This window comes from Vombatus ursinus, unplaced genomic scaffold (genome assembly GCF_900497805.2).
Source record: "Vombatus ursinus unplaced genomic scaffold, bare-nosed wombat genome assembly UNPS02014179.1, whole genome shotgun sequence".
Classification (NCBI taxonomy): Eukaryota; Metazoa; Chordata; class Mammalia; order Diprotodontia; family Vombatidae; genus Vombatus; species Vombatus ursinus.
This window is the reverse complement of record NW_020953957.1, coordinates 180,114-201,829: the sequence shown is the minus strand read 5'-3', so window position 1 is coordinate 201,829 and position 21,716 is coordinate 180,114. Positions and strand designations below refer to the sequence as shown.

At 37.4% G+C, this 21,716-nt stretch overlaps 1 protein-coding gene across 2 annotated transcripts in view; it reads right to left on the bottom strand.

Annotated features, from left to right (window-relative positions):
• The window catches only part of TRIM33 (tripartite motif containing 33), a 157,443-nt gene that overhangs the window by 25,480 nt on the left and 110,247 nt on the right, over positions 1–21,716 (bottom strand). For both annotated transcript variants that reach the window (XM_027860377.1, XM_027860378.1), the window contains exons 5-11: positions 16,661–16,777; positions 13,842–13,956; positions 11,023–11,169; positions 10,703–10,820; positions 8,606–8,880; positions 3,990–4,154; positions 3,176–3,376 (exon numbers count right to left, since the gene is read on the bottom strand). In XM_027860377.1, the coding sequence (XP_027716178.1) occupies positions 3,176–3,376; positions 3,990–4,154; positions 8,606–8,880; positions 10,703–10,820; positions 11,023–11,169; positions 13,842–13,956; positions 16,661–16,777 (1,138 nt within the window). The remainder of the gene's footprint in view (positions 1–3,175; positions 3,377–3,989; positions 4,155–8,605; positions 8,881–10,702; positions 10,821–11,022; positions 11,170–13,841; positions 13,957–16,660; positions 16,778–21,716) is intronic.

Sequence of the window (21,716 nt, the reverse complement as noted above, 5' to 3'; positions counted from 1 at the left end):
AAAGCAGATAATTCACACACAGATGTTTTATTTTTCTATATGGCTTTTTTTCCTCACTCAGTAATCCCAGACATACATACACTAAGCTCTTAAAAAAACAGTTCAGATTGTTGAACTGATTTCACCAACAGCAAAGTTATGTGTTTTATCTATATAAATAAACCTCAGCTGGGATTACTGGTGCTGTTATACACTCTCTATTTCATTCCTCATAATTGTTCCAACTTTTTTATTCATTCTGTTTACAGACCAAGGTCACAACATAAGCTCCCTCGGTTCTCCCCAACAATTTCTTGTGACAAAATATGTCTATTCCTTCCTCACATCAACCATGTTCCATACCACTTGGTCATCTACCTTTTCTAGGACCGGCACTGCCAATCCCTCACTGCAATCTAGAAATACCTGGATTTTCTCAAGTCTAAAAAAGTTTCACCAGCACTTCCCCTTGCTTCCTTTCAGGACTATGGGTCTGGAAAACTACACAACTAAAATAAACCCTTTTCTGATATGCTGGAAAGTTCTGCTAAACTATTTTTTCTCTCTTTTTATTTTTAGCTATTAAGGAATGGAGAGAGAGAATACATTTGGAAAATAAAGGTGATAGTGATAAAAATTTACTTTAAAAAAAAAAAAAAAGCCTTACTTAATCAGGCCCTGCTATCCCATTCTGCCACAGTCCCACCTCTTTCTTCTACTTGACTACTAATATATTTTTTAAAATGGTGACCTACATTTGTTGCCTCAATTTTCTCAGTACCTACTCTTTGGCTTTCTCTCCTCAACTACTGAAACTATGCCAACAAAAGTCACCAAACACATAATCAATAAATTCAATGTTTTTTTCCTCCATGAACCCTCAGCAGCTTTTGATGGGAGTGACTATTCCTCTCTTACCAGTTTTTTCTTGTCTTGATTGGAGGGGCTCTAGAACCTACTTCTTTTCCCATTTATCTAACTACCTTTTCTCTGTTTCTTTAATGGTTTAGCATCCTTTTCACGATACTTTAATGTGGCTATGCCCTAAGGGTCTTTTCCTCTCTTTCTACACTACCTTTTCTGGCAATCTCATTTAGTCCCATGGCTTCAATTACCGACTTCACAAAGATCTTTAAAAGACCTTCAGCATCAAGTCTGCTCGTTAACTACAGACCTGTATCTTTCTGCCTTTCAGGCCATCTCCACCTAAAACTCAACAAGTATAGAATCAAGCTATCATCTTTCCTCCTAAACCTGGCAGCTGCTATTGATTTAAGTCTATTCATACTTTCTCCCATGTTCGTGATTCTGTTGCTATCTTATGCTTGAGGCATAACTGGGGGGGAATAAAAAAACTTGACCTGGGCATCAGAAGAGGACTGGAGTTTGAAAATTAACTCAGACATTTACCTGTTACAAGACCTTGGGCAAGTCACTTAAGTTATTTGAGCCTCACTTTCCACAGATATAAAATGGGGACAACCCTGCCTTAGTGTGTACCCTCCAGGGTTCTTATGGGGATTAAATGAGATGATGTATGTAAAGCACTTTGCATCTTAAAGTGTAAAGCATCTTAAAGTGCTACATAAACGTCAACTATTATTATTATTATTGTTGTTGTCATCATTGCCTCTTTTCCCACCACACATTCAATCATTAATCAAATTCTATTACTTCCATCTCGTAAGTTTTTACCTGGCTGTTTCTAACCTAGGCCAGTTTGTTGTCTTTTCAGGCTTCCTGGTGGCCCCTCCCAAACTCCCATACTGGTGCATTTAGCACAGTGCCTGGCACATGGTAGGTGCGCAAGAATTTATTGAAATGGAATTTAAATGGTGCCAAACAGTGTAGCCATTCAGTCAGTTTTAGCCGTACTGTGATTCAGAACTCTGAAAGTCAAAATCACCCTAACAGCAGAGAGAACAGGAGTGTGTGACCAGGCCAACAGGCTGCCACAGCCCCTATTCTCTGCTCCTTCTAGACATGCTTCACACTAGTGCCAGAATAACCACATTTATAAAATAAATAGAAGCAAGTCTGCAGAAGGCTTTACACAATTATCTCATAGAAATACCTCAACTCTACTCCAAGTAGTCTTTCTCAGGCTGTGGTACTGCTCTCTCTGGTTAAAACCATCCACAGCTCTGTACTGGCCAGAGGAAAGCTCAAAGTACTGTACCGAGCATTCAAGGCCCTCGGGCACCACCTCACCTTTCTAGTCTCCCTCATGTTACTACTCTCCACTTCAGTCGGACTAGATTATTTTCTGCCCTTTAAATGTACCATTTGTTCTTCAGTTTTCATGTCTTTCTTTGCTCATTCAGCTGCCTATGAAAGCAAGGTTTTCCTTTATAACCCTCTTTGACTACTGAATTGCTACCCATCCTTGCAAGTCCACAAAGGATCTTTTTTTATGAAGCCTTTCTTAATCTCCCTAACAAAGTTGGTATAAAGTCCTTCTGCTCTCTTCAAGACACTATGCACAGCTTTAAAACTCTTTAGTGCAAACTATTATCATCTGTGCATGTTCTGTCCCTTAAGAGATTAACTAATTCCATGTGGACAGAATGTCTTAGCTGAATCTTTTCAGTTCCTCCAGTATAAGTACAGTGCCTTGCACTCAGATAGCACTTAATATACACTTACTGAACTGAATCCATATAATAAATATTCAGGCAACCCCCCCCCCATTTACTCTCCTCCCTCAGTGGGCCTCAGATTTTGAACTACTGATCCCCAGTTTTAGAGTCTCCTCTTATTTCCACTCCAGGCCTAGCCCTTGTCTTCTTTCTTTTTTCTTGTGGAAAAAAGGCCGTGCTTTGAACAAAATAGATATTTAATACATTTTTGTAATTAAAGATAACAATGTTGGCTCCACTCTAGGTGTGCTGTGCTGCTCTTCCACTAAGGTGGGTCTCTTAGGGTCTGTCTGGCATAAGATTGGAAGAGCTGGACTGCCTTTATGGTTTACCTTTCTCTCAAACTACTAATTAATTTCTACAAAGATATGATTTGTACCTTGGGCATCTGCTTGTGAGTATAAAAAATGATCAAAGGGAACAATGAGGTGACATTGCTAATATTTCTGATTTACACGTTCATATATAGACACAAGAATGTTACTTAACTGGAATAAGGGAAATCAATATTAAATGATTCATTCAACTACTAAAACTTCATTAATTTTAATACAAACCTGTATTGGTGGGATGTCTGGAAGGGATGGTAAATTCTCTGGATTGGTTACGGAGGGAATAAGCTCTATTGCTGTAACAGAAGGGCTGGTAGGACCACGATTAGCATTTGCCATGGTGGCTGTAGTGGGACTGGTCGGGTTGATCGTGGTATTATGTACAGATACAACAGGAAAAGGCCCGGCATGTCCTGGGTTAGAATGCTGTTAGGAAGAAAGACACTACCATTACTATTGAACTGAACATTTAATAATCCATTTTATTTCAAGCTATAGACATAAAAATTCTAACATGCAGCAATGACTGTTGGGGCAATCAGACTTTTTTTTCCCCTCTTTTTTGGGAGGAGGGTGCTCTGGATTTGTGATTTTATCAGTTTAGGAAACTCTCAGGTGGGAAACTTTCTTGCACTGTTGCAGATCAGTGACTCATCTGCAAATTCTACTTTTAGGTGGCCACTAGATGGAAGTTCTAAAATCTAGGTGGGGCTACTCTAAGAAGGCAGCTCAGAGAAGGAAATGTAAGGTCATAGACAAAAAAGAGATTAATTCTATATGCCACGCAAGTTAATCTCATTGCTACAGAATTAAACCTAATGCATGCAGTGCCTATATGAGAGACAAATTCTTTTTATTTTCAAATAAAAACATTTACTTGGAGAATTAAGTTGCTATTATGTCCCTAAAGAAAGGAGAAAAGTTACTTAAGATACAGATCAATTGCAAAATTAGTTTATTGGTTTAAAACGAGACTCTTCTATAAAATTAAAAGTTTTTAGCACTACAGCCAAAGTTATAACTATAATACTAGACATACTTGTCTTTGGAGGTGAGGCTGCATCATGGAATACTGAGGTCCACTATGCCGGGGTATCCCAGGTATTCGAGCAGCATTCTGAGCCATCCTCATCTGGTGGGCTTGGAAAGCCCCACAGTTCATGTTTCCTCTCTGCATTGTCTGCACACTGATTAATCGCGGCGGCTATCAGAAAAAGAAAGTGTCTATGAGTCCCTGTATTTTAACGTATAGTTCTGATCTGGAAGAGGAAAATGGGTTTTTAACAAAATCAGGAAGAAAATCCTGGCACAGACTGAGGGTAGAAATCACACCCTAGTTTTGAAGCCCTTTTAAAACATTGGAATAATTCATTCTGTAATAAGTGGATCTGTTTTAGCAATCATCCAATAAACAAACATTTATTAATATCTAACGTATTCTAGGAATCATGTCAGGTACTGGGAAAACACATATAAAGTGAAAGTAGCCCTCAAGTAGTTTAAATTCTACTGGAGAGGTACACACATGAATATATACAAATGAGATATAAAGTGATGGGGTGTGGGAGAGGAGTGGTCAAATTAGTGTAAGTGAGAGAAGCTTCATGTAGGCCTGCACAACTTGTGGCAGTCAAAGAATTGCCTTTATATACAAAGGATGTTTTCCTCTACATTTTTTGAAGCCCACCTGAAATCCTCTGGCATGCTGCAAGAGATCCAAGGGCTGTAAGTGAGGCCAAAAGTTGTGCAGGCCAGACCTAGAGCATAGGTTCCCAAAGTGGGCAATACTGAGGGGATGGGGGTGGGGGGGAGAGATAGTCTCAGGTGCAATTGGGGCATTGAATAAAAATAAGGTTTAACCTAACCTAACCCCAGGGGGGCACTGAGGAAATTTTTTTTTTTTTTTTTTAAAGGGAGCAGTAGGCCAAATACATTCGGGAACCTCTAAGTACAGGTATACTAGAGCTGAATCTTGGAAGGTTTCTGAACCTTCAGGCACTGAGGGTTTCAGTGAATTAATTTAGCTTCTAAAGCACATTGGTATCTTATACTTTTAAAAGCCAACATCTCAAAGGCAACAGATCAGCAGGAAGGATTATAGCCAGCTGTCCTTAACCACACCCTCCTGGGAAGAAATGGGGGGGGGGGGAGGGGGGGGGGGGGAGGGGGAGAGAGAGAGAGAGAGAGAGAGAGAGAGAGAGAGAGAGAGAGAGAGAGAGAGAAGTCTATAAACACTACTCCTAGGGTTGGGCTGGAGCTCTTGCACTGAGCATCGTAGCCTTTTGGGACCTGAAGAAAGACCAGAGCTGTGCACCTAAGCAAGCATAGGGGTCTGAACTATTTCTGGGCACCTTAATTTCATGCAGGATGCTAAAAAGTGCCAATTCGCAGCTTTGTCACTCACTGCCCAGTTCCTGGTCACAGAAACAAGGTATACTGGCTTGCACCTAGAAGTAGTATTCTGGGGTGAAGAGCCATCAAGGGCCCAAGGCTGTTTACAGAGCAAGGAACAAGTTAACAAACAAAAACCCCAAGAGTCGTGTGGCTCTGGCTCCAGGAGAAGAGCAGAGTCTCAGTTCTAGCTCCTAACCCTAACTGAAGCTTGGAGAAGAATAACCAGAACAGGAAGCCCAGACCAAAGGGAAGCCTACACTTCTGTCATTCTGAACCAGGAAAGCTTATCAAATGGTTGATAATGACTGAGTACAGCAGCAGCCTACTGCAACTCTAACCACAGCAAGTCCACAGGTGTATTGCTTAGCCCTAAATTCAGGTCAGGAACTTAGAGAATTTAGACTAGGAGAGCAGCGCGATCAGACTTTGCCCTGCATCAACCAACTTTGGGAGCACTGAAAGTTTGCAGGTCCCCTGACTGAGAAATCTGGAGATCTTAGAATAACACAACACTCAAAATCCCTAGGAAAGGAGGAGTAGGAATCTGAAGGACACAAAGTCCAAAGTTAGGAAGTAGGTAAGAAGGGAAAAAAAAACAACAAATCTCACCACAAAAAAGGTAAAAGGGATGCTCAAGAAACAAACCCAGAAGAAGAAAATGGTTCTAAAATATCTAAAAGCAAAGCCAGAAAGAAAAATATAGTCTGGGCACAAGTATTTGAATAGAATTCCTGGAAGAGATGAAGGAAAAGTCAGAAAAAAAGCATACAACTGATTTTATAAATGAGAGTGCCATAAGAGAAAATCAGAAAAGAAACTAAAGATGTGGGAGAAATAGAAAGAGAATTAATAGTTTGATACAAGTAGTACAAAATTTTGCCCAAGCAACAAACTCCCTGAAAATTAGGATGGATGATGACTCCGTTGGACAACATGAAATATTAAAACAAAGTCAAAAGACCGAAAAAAATAGAAGAAAATATAAGGTATTTCATAGTGGGGAAAAAAGTTACCTGGAGAGATAACTGAGAGATAACTAAAGGATGTGTCTAAGTGAAAAGTCATAACCAAAGAAGAAAAAGCCTAGCATATTTCAAGAAATTGTAAGAGAAAATTGCCCAGATCTCTTAAAACCTCAGCAGAAATAGAAAGAATTCATCAGTTACCTCCTGTAAGAAATCCCAAAATGAAAACTCCCAGGAACATGATAGCTAAAATCCAGAGGTTCTAGTGAAGGGAAAAAAAAGTATTAGAAGCAACCAGAAAGAACTCAAGTATCAAGGAACCACAGTCAGAATCACACAGGATTTAGAAACCACCACTCAAAAGAAGCAGAAAGCTTAGAATACAATAAGCCAAAAAGGCAAAGGATATATAAGTTTTCAACCAAGAATAGCTTACCCTGCAAAAGTGAGTATAATCCTATGGAGGGGGAAAAAAAAATTGATCTTTAACGAAACAACGGACTTTTAAGCATTCCTGACTTAAAAAAAAAATAGAGCTGTGCAGACATTTTGAAGTATAAAAATGTAAAACAACTTTAAAGGACTAAACAAGTATAAACTATTTAAATTCTAATACTGGGAGATGACACATGTTCACACTGAACCCTGTTATTAGGGGTCTTAGAGGAAGTCTAATTAGACAGAAGGTCTGCTGGCGGTTCTGTTATGTCTTGATGCTCTTAAAATAAGATCGGAAAATTATCTAATATAATTGGAGAGTAAAAGTAGAAGTTTATACAAACAAGGGAGAAAGAGTAGGGGAAGAGAGCAGGTAACATTTGAATCTCAAATTATGTGAACTGGTCAAAGGAGGAAAGAATACACACATAAACACAGTTGGGTAGAGAAATACATTTCACCTGCGTTCAAATCCAGCCTCAGACACTTTACACTTACTAGCTGTGTGATCCTGGGCAAATCACTTAACCCCGATTGCCTCACCAAAAAAGAAAAGAGAGAGAAAGAGAGAGAGAGAGAGAAATACATTTCACTCAACAGAGAAATAAGAGGGAAAGGGGAGGAGATAGACAGAGGGTAGATTAAGGGAGGAATTATTCCTAAGCAAAACAAACTCTAAAGACATATAATTTATACAAGCACATTCTGCAGTGGCAAAGAATTGGAAACTGAGGCGGTACCCATCACCTGGGGAATAGTCGAACAAGTTATGGTATACAATTGTGACAGAATACTAGTATGTTGTAAGAAATGACGAAAGGGATGGTTTCAAAGAAATCTGGGAAGACCTGAATGAACTGATGCAAAGTGAGATGAGCAGAACTGGGATAACAATTTACACAATTTTACTTTTATTTATAAAATTTATAAAAAATGCATATAATAAAATCAAACAATTCTAAAAGACTTAGGAATGCTGACCAGCATAATGACCACCCATGATTCCAGAGGACTAATGATGAAACATGATACCCACCTGTTGACAGAAAAGTAAGACTAATAATACAAAATGAGAAAAATAAATTTTTTATATGACCAATGTAGATTTGTGTGTGCATGCATGCACACATGTGCTTTGTCATATAACCCATTACACTGTCAGAGAATTCTTAACTGATAGAAAGATCTTCCTTACATTCGTTCTTTCTCAACGGGAGGAAGGAGGCACAGAGAAAAAAGGCAAATTTTTGTTTTTGAGACTCCCCCCCCCCCCAAATTCTCTCTTCCCCTCCCCCAACCTTTCTCCCTCTAGAAAGAGAAACAAACTTTCTTCTTTGATCCAAGACTCAGCCTAATATTCTCTACATGACAAATTCTTCCACCTTAAATACACTATGAGCTAGGCATCTGGGCACACTTATAATCCCTATTCCTGAGGAAGCTGAAGATGGTGGATTACTTGAGCTTGGGAGTTCTGAGTTGCAATTGTCTAAAACCATTAAATGATACTACTAAGCCTAAACATCACCAAGACAGTGAGCCCCTGACAGGAGGAGCTGGAAGGGGAAGGGAGAGGTATCATGATGTTTAAAAAGTGGCAAAGTGGTCCAGGTCACTGGAGCAGGGATTCTCAGATGAGCAACTAGTAGGGTTTAGGCTCACGAGTGGCCACAGCACTTCTAGCCTGGGAGAAATAGGGAGAGATTCAGTTTCCAAAAAGGAAATACCCACACCCACACCCACGTGCACGCGCGCACCCCCATGCATGCATGCATGCACACTCATACACCTTTACATCCAAAGAGTTTGTAATCTACTTTATCAATTTCACAGAGTGAAAACTATTCCCAGTACTTGCCTGCTGCTGCAGCATTTGCGGGGCCGCCTGTCTAGGATGTTGTTGTGGTGGTGTTGTTGTAGTTGCTGCTCCTGCTGGTGGCTGTTGCATCCTCATCTGTTGTAACTGCTGGTGTTTCTGGGCATACACTTGCTGCTGCATGTGCTGGAGGCGGAGCTGAGCCAGGTTAATCTGTCCAGGTGTTTTACTTATGTGGTTTGTGCCTGGAGGAACTTGTCCAACTACAACATTAGGTGTATAACCAGGGGTTGGTTTACTCTCAATAACTAGATTACCTGTGGAATTAAAAAAAAATCTTTACATGTAGTCACATAAATGATCTCCAATCCCTTCTGTTCCATTAGCCATCCTAGTCTGGAGCTATTAACAGTAGATGGGGAAAGTAAAACCAAGAAGGGAAATCATAGCTAATTCTAAGAGGTGGCAAATGAAGAAATGTCTCCTGTGTGAGTTCAAAGGAACTTTTCTCTGGGGGTATAAAGGAAGAAATGTTACAGCCAAGTGCCAAATTTTATTCCTTTCGTTTTAATTATTACTTGGTGGTTTTTGTTTCTTTCATTTTACTTTTTATTTAGTTGATGGTTGTCTTATTCAGTTACTCAGAATATTAGAATTGGAAAGGACCATAGGGGTTAACTTGTCTAATTTTCCAAACAATTCAGGAATCTTCTTTACAATAACCTTAACAGAAAGTCATCCAATTTCTTCCTAAAGAAACAAGGAGTCTTCTACTTTGTCATTTAACCCATTCCATTGTCCAAGAATTCTTAATTGATAGAAAGATCTTCCTCACATGAGATCAAACAAAGTCTGTTTCTTCCCTTAATTTATATCTAGAGAGCAGGAACTTTTTTTTTGCCTTTCCTTGTATCCTCAGCCCTTAGCACAATGCCTGGTACGTAATAAATGACTGTGGACTTATGTTTACTACTAGTAGTACTACTACTACAGTAGTGGTATACTTTGCATTCATTACCACATCTGATCCCAAAAAAACACTATGAGGCAGGTACTAATATTTTCATTTTACAGATGAGGAGAGAGATTCAAGGGTGTTTTAGTAAAGTGTTCATTGCACACAGATAGAGGGAATCACAGCAGCATTTAAACCCAGGTCTTTCCTTTGAGGCAACCAGAAAGCACAGTGGACAGAACACTGGACCTGGAGTTAGAAAGAACTAATTGAAATAAAGCCTCAGACAATAACTGTGTAAGCCTGGGAAAATCACTTAATCTCTGTCTGCCTCACTCACCTCAACTGTAAAATGGGGGTAATAATAGCACTTACATCCCAGGGATGCTATGTGACCAAGTGAGATGATATTTGTAAAGCACTTAACATTGTGCTTAGAATATAGTAGGTACTTAAATGCTTATTTATTGCCCTGGGTAAAAGTCCAATAAGTAATTTTTTTTTTTTTTTTTTGCTATACCATCTTACTTCTAAGGAAAAGGCTACTTCTCATATGAGTGTACAACTTTCCTCTGGAAATAACCTTGGCATACATCCAGCTAAAAATTTAAGGGTTCTATGAGAATGAAGATTAAAAGATATTTGTAAAACTGTGTAAGAGGCTCCTATATAAAACAGTTAACATTGATCTTCAAATAGTTAGAAAAAGAGAGGGGGAATTAAAAGTATAGTAAAACTCGTAGGCATGCAAATAGCTTAAATGAACTAGTTCTCATGAAAAATATGGTAATGGTAAAATGAAGATCAGCAGTGCAATTAAAATGAATGAAAAGCATGTTACACGTTTACTACATACCAAGCACTGGGCTAAACATGTTGGGGATACAAATATAAAAGTGAGACAGAAATTTTAAAAAGCAAATCTTTTAAAGTATTTTATGTGTTCAAAGATGTCTTTGAAATTATGCTTTTATAACCTCTACAAAAGCTTTCTCCATAGGTAAGCGCATGCTGAGGAGATTCCAGCTCTTTTTCTTTTGGTGTGGCCTCGGCCAAGTTGTAATCTCTTGGCATTTCTATCCTTTCATTTGTAATATGTGACTAGGTGGCTTTGAACTTTAAACTATGAGTTTAGTTCAGTGTTCACAGTAACAGCAGGCACCCCAAACTGACAAAATCCTCACCCAAATTGACCACATTCTTTGCCCAGAAGGTAGGATCACAATGGAAACGTATGGCTCCATTAGCAGCTGGAACAGGATCACAGCGAGCTTTCAAAATATGGCGTAACTGAAAAGTAATCTTGGAGGAGAAAGTGCAGGGTCATTAGTCTGGACCCTGAGACATGACACAGACATGACATAGACATGACCCAGACACAAAGACCCAGACACCCCCCAGTCACAGCATGCATGCTGCCTCGCTGCAGCGAGCACAGCGCACAGGCTGTGGGGCCAGCGCCCACAGAGTCTAACGGGGAAGCACCACGGCGCCAGAGCCTCACCAGTCGCTTGCTGTATAGCAATGCTGTGCTGCTGCCGCTTGCGATGGCCCAGTTGGTGAAGTTCATGACATGCTTCACTTGCCGTGAAAGTCCTGTGATGTCATTCTGCTGCTGTATCAATTTCATCTGCCTTTCCTTGGTAACATTCTGCAACAGAATAGCAACTCACCTAAAGAATTTTCTCTGAAAAAATCAGTCCTGTCCCAAGAAGCCATTTATAATACCACATACTTCACTGACATAGGTATGAGTTGAAAAGCATCATCCAAGATTAAGTAACCTGCCAATAACCAGCAAAATGTACTGGTGAAATTGAAAAAAGAAGCTGAGGTGGTAATCTAGAATATTTCATGTAGAACAGATTCAAAAGTCTACCGCTAAGATAAAGTTTGGCTTTTTTCCTCCCATATTTTCTACCCACCTTCCTTGTAGACAGTGTGCCGGACTCAAAATCCAGGAAGACTAGGGTTCAAATCCCACCTTAAACTTCTACTAGCTATAGGAATCTGGAGAAATCATGACTTCTCAGAGCATCAGTCTCCACAAATGAAAAATAGGTATAATAGCTGAGGCACTTATCTCACTGGGTTCTTGTAAGGAACAAATAAGAATATATATGTAGAAAGTGCTTTGAAAATCTTAAGGCATAATGTTTTATGTTTTATTATTATTATCACTATTAAATTTTGAACATAAAGAACTGATTAAGGAGGGTAGGTTCCTACTGAGACTGGAAGACCGGGTTAGTTAGTTTCAACTAGTGAATTTGGATGATTATTATTTCACTACATTAGGTTTTACATATAGCAAGGAAAAAGGCAAGTTTCAGGGGCAGCTAGGTGGCGCAGTGGACAGAGCACTGGCCCTGGAGTCAGGACAACCTAAGTTCAAATCCAGCCTCAGACACATGATACTTACTAGCTGTGTGACCCTGGGCAAGTCACTTAACCCCAATTGCCTCACCCTGCCCCCCAAAAAAGGGCAAGTTTCAAGAATTAAAAGTATAGAGTTAGAAAATTTCCAGGTTAGGTAGACAGTCCCAAAGAGTAGAGAAAATAAAGCAAAGGAAAAGTGAATTGTGTATTGGAGAACAATGCTTTCAGCTGGCAGAACTAGCTGGCTTCATTCATAGGACTTAGAGCTGGGAAGGTCCTGAGACATCACCTACTGAACTCTGACCATTTCATTGATATGGAAACTGAGGCCCAGTGTGGTTAAGTGATTTACCTAAGGTGACACAAGGTAATAAGTAGCAGAGCTAGAATTACTGTTGGGGCAAGAACCAGTGTTTTTTCCACCATATTTAGCCCATGCTTGTGGATTGTTATTCATGAAGCATTTAAATACACTCTTGCTCTCTGTATTCACCTCCCCAAAAAGGAAAAAAAAATCATCCAGCAGTTTGTCACAATTTAATCTTAACAAAGTTTTCATCAAAAAGTTTCGACTTGGCCTACTGGGGAAATTTTCCCTAGGGTAATAAATGTCTACTTTATTGGCAGACATTAAAGAGAAAAACAGAAGTACACTTTATACCCAAATTTGTTGGAATACATATATTATAACAGCCACAAGAGAAGGCTATGTGGTAGATTTATTACCTATTACAAATGATAAAGAAGAGATAAATAAAGAGAACAATAGAACAGAACTCAGGCTACATGGGGTTCTAGTCTTGGTCTTGCCATTGACTAGTTAGTGACGAGATGTTAGTCAAGTCACTTAAAGTCATTAAGCCTATAGTTTCTTATCAGGAAAAATGAGGGAATTAGCTAGCTAGATGAATCCTAACATTTCTTCCAAAGCTTATGCCATGATTACTTTTTGACTCTGAAATTCATTACCAACATCATCTGACCATTATGTGTACATAGTAGGGGAAAAAAGGTATCAAAATATAGAGGCTGGTCTTAAGTTTGTGTTTCAAAGAAAAAATTCATTAAGTTCTACAAAAGCTGAAAACACTAACATCATGGTAGTCCATTATGCTAAATATGGGATTTTAACAATAACTATTTCCCCCATTCTTTCAATTTTATCTGTTAAATATTTCCATTTTGTCCTATAGAGACAAGGATAAGGGAAATCCTGTCATAGAGGACTTTTAGGTAAGTATTAATGGAATTTGAGAGTCAGTATTTGAATCTAAGTACCGGCAACATTAGTAAAATATGTCATCTATCACCTGTGCATTTAGAGCAACAAGTTCAATTTCTACATAAGTCATATTTGAAATATGCAGAATATTAATCTGCTCTTGGGATAATAGTAACAAATGATTATGAATGCGTAATCAGAAAAACATTTGAAAGGTGGGATGTTACTATTTGGAAATATGTACTTAAAGATACCAACAGCACAAACATAATGATAAACTTACAGATTAATCTGGAAAATTACATTTTATATTGAACTGAAAATTTAAAAGATGTCAGAAGAAATACCACAAATGACTCAAGCAAAATTATGAAACCCAATATACTTCCATATGAAAGAGAATCAGTTGAAGCCCCTTATTGGCACAGAAGCAAGGAATATTAAAGACTTGCCTTTTTTTTTTTTCCAGAAGAGTAATTTGTCTAACATTTTACCTACTCTCTATTCAAATAAGCATTCTTTTTCAGCCCCAAAGCATGTCTGTCTCTCTCTACTTTATGCTTTAAAGTCAATAAATTTAAAGTACTAGGAATTTATTGCCTACATATTACAATTGCATCCTTTATCCTCACACTCCCAATACATTTAATGAGATCTTTTAATAAACATCTGAAACAGCTGAAGAATGAGCAAGAGAAACTTTTTTGAGCTTTAAACCATACCTCTAGCTGTTGTAAGAGAGACTTGCCCTTCTTATTTATTTCATTGATGAGAGTGAAAATGGCCACTTTAATTTCCTGTTCTACTCGTTTGTTAGTTTCATTTACTTCTTTTATCCTGAACAAGAGAAATACATCATTAGGTTACAAATTTCTCCTATATCCCTGAATCAATCAATGATCCAGAAATTCACTCAATCAGGTGCTTAATTAAGTCCTGTGTTATGTGGAACTAGCTCAAAAGTTTTAGCACAACTGACCAGTCAATTCGGTCTAAATGGTTTATACCAACTGTATGTATAGACAAGCAGATGAATTAACTATGTATTCATCTGAAACAACTTCATGAATTTACGTATCAAAAGCATAGCTAACAGTGAAACTTAAAAAACAAAAAAACAAATGCTTGTGTAAATGGCCACTTTTCCCTAGACAGCAATCAGCTCAGGTCATTATGATTCACATTAGTATCTATAGTTTCATAGTAGAGAGACTTGGACTTGGAGCCAGGAAGATGGGTTTTAAATCCCTCTTCAAAGACTATCTTTCATTTAACTTCTCTGATTGAGTTTCCTCATCCGTAAAAGGGGGGTTGGGGGGGGTATATCAGGGCATACATCATAGAGTTGCTATATCAAATGAGATAACATATATAAAGAATTCTGCAAAACTAAAGGCACCATATAAATGTAAGCTATGAACACTAACATAAACAATAGTCTGGTATTAGATTTTAAAATTAAACCTCTCAAATATAGGACATGACAGACCTCGCTAGAAAACAAGTAGATGACCTGACAAAAAGACTTTGGGATTTTAGTAGAATTCAAGTTCAGTGATGCAACAGCATACTGTGGAGGGAAAAAAAGAACTAAGAACTTAGTGGTGCATTAAAGGAGTAGTACTCAGTGTGAAGGAGGCGACACTGTATAACTAGAAGAGTGTTTTCCATTCTGGGCAACATATTTGAAGAAGAATATTTATGGTCAGGCAAGTAAGCAGTATTAAATGGCTCAAAACCATGCCATCAGAAGTTTAATTAAACAATTTCGAAATGTTCAGCTTAAGAGAAAAAATTTAAGGGGAGACATGATAGTCTTCAAATCCTTCAAATATCCATGAAGGATTATCATATGGAAGAGGGTTTAAACTTGTTCTGCTTGGCCTAGTATGCAGAACTAGAAGAATGAGAGAAAATTACTAAGATGCATCATTTTTACCTTAATATCAGGAAGAACTTCCTAACACCTAACAGCTATCCAAAAACAGAATGGCCTGCCTAAGGAATTTGTGGGTTTCCTAAACAAAGGTTAGATGACCATTACTAGCCAAGGTCAGCTTAATTTCCAATCTAAGCACACAATAAAGATAAGGAACAAAATGGATGTAATTTGCAATGGCCTATACTGTTTCAACCTGTATCATCACCTATAGGTAACCAGTTCCATTTATTTACTATAGACTGAAAAGTATTAGTTCCTTTCATTTCTTTTAAATTTACAAATATTACATTTCAACAGTTTCAGAATGTGATGAAAAAAGGAAACTGAGAAATCCAAATTTTACTTTGTAATTGATCCTATATTGTACTGATTTCATATTGTAACTGAATCTGTATCTGCTTAAGACCCCTTTCTATGTCCTTCAGTTGACCTCAAGAATTCAGGTTCCCCTCTGAGTTAAAGTTATAATTAATGGTAAAAACTGTTATCTAAAATATCTTCAGCTCCTGGAAAAATTCTAAGACATCTGTTTGTTATCTTTAAAGGCCCTCAAGCTGATGTGATATATTTCCACAAGGTATGCTGTCCATTCTTGCCTGTCCTTGTACAATTAGGGAGTGTTTTATTTCCCTAACAAACCAGGAGCCAGGAATTCTGCTATTCCTGCTCCACTAACAATATCATCAGGTTGTTGACGGGTCCTATAAATAATCAATAATACTGAAATGATAAAATAAATAATCAAGTATTCTTTAATAACAGAGATAAGTGATTTCTAGACCCACTTAGGTGCTAGCCTGCTTTCCTTGATGTAACCAATCATGTTGTCCCCACCCCCATGATACTGTCTACTCTGCAACCAATAGCACTACCTTCCTAAATCTGTTCTTTGTTCATTCATATTTCCCAAAACTATATGAAAACTAGTAAGCCCCACCTTATTTAGAGAGGCCACTGATACAATTTATTGGTTACTGCTAGCCTAATAAATTGATGATGCTTAACACCATATTCACCTTATTCATACTCTATAATTTTATAGGTTTTGAACCAATTCACTCTGGGCTTTCACTGTCTCACACTAAAAAGTCCTAATCCTTTTAACCAATCTATATGTTAACCCTTTCCCATGATACTTAATGTTTTAGGAGAATAACAAGAAGAAGTGACTTTTCAAATGGTTTTAAATGTGGGCTAACTACTATTATCAACACTTTTCTCCCCAGATAGGAGGCTAGCGACAACAGTGCATTTTAAGAAGTTCTTAAATGGATTTCAGACTCATGCTTTTCTTGCTTTTCTTTGTAATTTTCTAATATAAAACTCTCTAAAGGAGTATGAAGATTTTTGTTATATAATTAAATGTTTTACTTAGTATCATTATCTCCTGAAACTCTGATGACGGCTCTCACCTCAGAATACAATGCAAGATTCAAACATATGCTTATTAATAAACATGCTAAAAGACAATAAAACCACAGATTTGTATTTTATAATCTGATTAGGAATAAAATATGACCCTACATGATAAACTTACCTATTCTGCACTTGAATCGCAGCAAAATGAACATTAAATATGACCCTACATGATAAACTTACCTATTCTGCACTTGAGTCGCAGCAAAATGAACATAATTCTTCTTTTCAAGAAGTTTTGCTAATAAATTCTCAATTGCACCCTTCTGGTTTTGAAATGCTTCTTCCAAAAACTGATACCTTTAAAATTAGGACAGATGCATTGAGAAGTGAATTTCATAATACATTAAAACAACAATTAACTCCAAAATTATATAAATGGCAATAAAAAAAAGGCAAAAGAAGGGAGTCTATCAAATTTATTTTACAATACAAATATGGTCTGAATACCTAAAATAGGGAAATAAAAAGGTGGAAAAAAAAACAACTACAGACCAGCATTCCTAATGAATGTTAATATAAAAAATAAAATATTATTAGCCAAAAAGCTATAGCAATATAATACTAGATTTTACATCATGATAAGGTTGGAGTTATGAGAGGAATTCAGAATCGATTTAATATTAGACAACCTATAAACATAATAAAAACAACAAAATTATTACACCAACAGAAGCAGAAAAGGATTTTTGACAAAATAAATTCTGTTAAAACAAACTAATCAAACAAAAAATCTTAGACTTCCAGAGATAGAGCCAAATTGGTGGAGAAGAGAATGTGTTCAGCTGAGCTTTCCCATCTCAAATGGAATTCTGGAGTGGCAGAGCCAACAAATAGTCCAAGTGAGACATTCTTCCAACCCAAGACATTATTGCAGGTAGGAAAGAGAGATCTGTGACACAGGGGAGGAGGTGGGGCCAGAGTTCATGTGAATAAAACATCCGGTGGTGGGTCTAGATGGCGGTGACAGAAGCAGCAGTAGCTTCAAGTCACAGGTAGCAAAAGTGATCCGGTAAGTGGAAAGACATCACAGGATCCCCCTGTGTTAGCACTGGACATGGAACCAGATGCTGTTTGGCAACCCTATTAACTATACCTATTTCTGAGTCACAGTTTCAAGGGCGGAGAGGAGTACTTTTGGTCACGAGGGAGTGGAAATCCTGAGGGGCAGTATAACTTCCAGTCCCAAAGGATCAGGGGCCCTTCCTAAATAAGGACCAGAGACCAGGAGAGCAATCACCACACCAACTTGGAAACACCAAAACCTTCCAAACCCCCAGAACTAGCTCTGAAAACAGCAATGAGGAAAAAGCATGAAGCTTGAGAAAGTACCCCTCTACCTCACCACCTCCATGCCAGGAACAGAACTCAACATTGACATAAAGTTCCAAATCAAGAAATAAAGTAGAAAAATGAGCAAACAAACAAAAAATTGCCTGACCATAAAGTTACAATGCTGACAGTGAAGATACAGACACAAACTTGGAAAACAATGAAATCAAAACAGTCATAAGGAAAGCCTCAAAGAAAAAATGTGAATTGGATATATGCCCAACAAGAATTCCTAGGAGAGCTAAAAAATTATTTTAAAAATCAAATACGGATGGTAGAGAAGAAATTAGGTTTAAAAAAAAAAAGCAAAGAAAGAAAATTATGAAAAGAAAATAGTTTGTCAAAAAAGGCATAAAATATACTGAAGCAAGTAACACCTTAAAACACAGATTAGTCGAACAGAAAAAAGGTACAAAAGCTCACTAAAGAAAATACTTCCTTAAAAATTAGAATTGGGAGGCGCAGCTAGGTGGCATAGTGGATAGAGAACTGGCCCTGAAGTCAGGAGGACCTGAGTTCAAATCCGGCCTCAGACCAAACACTTGACACTTACTAATTGTGCGACCCTGGGCGAGTCACTTACCCCCAACTGCCTTCAAAAAAAAAAAATTAGAATTGGGCAAGTGGAAGATAATGACTAAGAAACAAAACAAAATCAAAAGAATGAAAAAAAAAATAGAAGAAAATGAGAAATATCTCATTAGAAAAACAAATTGACATGGAAAATAGATCAAGGATAGATGATCAAAGAAAGAGACTAGACATCATATTTCAATAAATTATCAAGGAAAACTGCCCTGATATCTGAGATCCAGAGGGTAAAACAGAAACTGAAAGAATCTGTCAGTCACCTGAAAGAAATCCAAAAACAAAAAATCCCAGGAATATTACAGCCAAATTCAATCGTTCCTAGGTCAAAGAGAAAATACTCCAAGCAGCCAGAAAGAAATCATTCAAATATTGTGGAGCCACAATTAGGATCACACAAGATTTAGCAGCTACCATATTAAAGGAGTAAATGGCTTAAAATACGATATTCTGGAGGAAAATGGATATTTAATGAAATCAAGGAATTTCAAGCACTCCTGATGAGAAGACTAGAGGTGAAAAAAAAAACAAAAACGAAAACCTGACATTCAAACACAAAACTTAAAAGCAGCATTAAAAAATAAACATGAAAAAGAAATCATAAGAGACTCAATAAGGTTAAACTGTTTACATTCCTATATGGGAAGATGATACATGTAACTCCTAAGAACTTTATCATTATGAGGGCAGAGGCAATTATATTAGGATGATACAAAAATAAATGGATGGGTGAGAAATCCCCTTGGAAAAGGAGGAAAATTATTTCACATAAAAGAGTTTTTTACAGTGTAGGGGAAAATATGAGGGAGGGGTGCAGCCAGCAATGCTTGAACCTCACTCACATCTAAATTGGATAAAAGAGGAACAAAACATATACATACTCAACTGGTAATACAAATCTATTTTACCCCACAGAGAAGTAGGAGGGCAAGAGGATAAGAGAAAGGAGGAGTGATAAAAGGAAGGGCAGATAAAAGAAGGCAGTGGTCAGAAGCAAAACAGACTTTAGAGGAGACACAGGGTAAAGAGAGAGAGAAGGATAAACAGAAGAAAACAGGATACGCACAGTTAATAGTTATAACTGTGAATATAAATGGAATGAACTCACCCATATAATGGAAGCAGATAGCAGAATGGATTAGAAACCAGAATCTAACAATACGTTGTATACAAGAAACACATTTGATAAGAATCTGGAGCAGAATATGTTATGCATCAGCTGAAGCAAATAAAGGCAGGAATAACAATCATGATCTCAGACAAACCAAAAGCAAAAATAGACCTAATAAATTAAAGGGGTAAGCAGGGAAACTACATCTTGCTAAAAGGAACCATAGACAATGAAGTAAATATTAAACATATATGCACCAAATGGCATAGCATCCAACTTCTTAAAGGAAAAGTTAAATGAATTACAGGAAAAAAAAGACAGTAAAACTATACTAATGAAGTACCGCAACCTTCCTCTATCAGAGCTAGATAAATCTAAGCATAAAATAAATAAGAAAAAAAGTGAAGGAGATAAAGAGAATCTTTAGAAAATCAGAAATGATATACCTCTGGAAAAAAACTGAATGGAATAGAAAACAGTATACCAATTTTTTCCTCAATTGCTTATGGCACCTTCACAAAAACTGACCATGAATCAGAGCATAAAAAGCTCACAACAAATGCGGAAGAGCAGAAATATTAAATGCATCTTTTCCAGACTAGCTTCAGACTAGTTTTTCTAGTGTTCTAGGAAAGGAATCAACAGAGCCTTTCTTACAATGATAGGTATTATCTATCTAAAACCAAGAGTAAGCATTATTTGCAACAGAGATAAATTTAAAGCCTTCCCAATAAGATCAGGGGTGAAATAAGAATGCCCATTATCACCATTACTATTCAATATTATAGTTGAAAGGTTACCTATAGCAATAAGACAAGAAAAAGAAATTGGAGGAATAAAAACAGGCAGTGAGGAAACAAAACTATTACTCTTTGCAGGTGATATAATGATCTACTTACTTAGAGAACCCTAGAGAATCAACTAAAAAACTAGTTGAAACAATTAGCAACTTCAACAAAGTTACCAAATATAAAATAAATCCACATAAATCATCAGTATTTCTACATATCATCAACAAAGCCCAGCAGAAAGAAATATAAAGAGAAATTCCATTAAAAATAACAGAATATAAAACAGTTGGAAATCTACCTGCCAAGACAAAAAATACAAACAAAATTACAAAACATTTTTCAAAGAAATAAAGACATATAAATAATAAGAGAAATACTAATGGCCTGTGGGTAGGCTGAGCCAATATAATCAAAATAACAACTCTACCTAAGTTAATTTACTTATTCAGGGTCATACCAATTCATCTACCAAAGAATTATTTTACAGACCTAGAAAAAAATAAGAAGAAAATTCATCTGGAAGAACAAAAGGTCAAGAATATCAAGAGAAGCAATGGATTAAACACCCCCAGGAGCTTGGAGAAGGGCAGAGAGATCAGACACATGCCAAAATGTAGGAGAAGGAATAGAAGGGGAGTACTGGGCCATAATGAGTGAAGGATACTTGTGGTCGTTATGGAGAAGAGCCCCACAACTGCATACTGTGGGGAAGGTGGGATGCAGTCTATCTTCCTGTCCTTCAGCGGGATGATCAAATGCCACTTAAGGTCACACCATGGTCCTCACTTTGAAGACCAGTGGTCTGGCAGTATTAGCTTCTAATAGATGCTTACTCAATTGATACTGACTTGACATAAGCAGCTAGGTGGCATAGAGGATTAGAGGGGGATAGAGCATTGGACCTGAAGTCAGAAAGAATGGAGTTCAAATACAGGCTCACACACTTACTAGCTGTATGACCTTGGACAAGTCATTTAACTTGTTTGTTTCCGTTTCCTCAACTGTAAAATGAGGATCATAGTAGTACCTGTCTCCCAGAGTTGTTGTGAGAATAAAATTAGATGGTATTAGAAAAGCACTTTGCAAATCCTACTAATGCACTGCGTAAATGCTAGCCGTTATTATTAATTTAATTGATAGCTCTTTATAATGGCTTCAGGGAAGAAATTATCAAATGAAGTCAGTAACATGGCTAGACTATAGAAATGAAGCTTCTAATCATGCATTTGTAAACTCATCCTTAGAGCCAGCAATCACTATCGTAAATTATATTTGAATAAATAACAGGGACTATAATGGGTATAATTAAATTCAACAGCTAAAAAAAGATTCTCTGAATCACCAAGCATGCAAGGATGACAGGCCGTGGAAATGCCAGACTATTTCTATCAAAAGCTATCACCAAGAACAACATTGT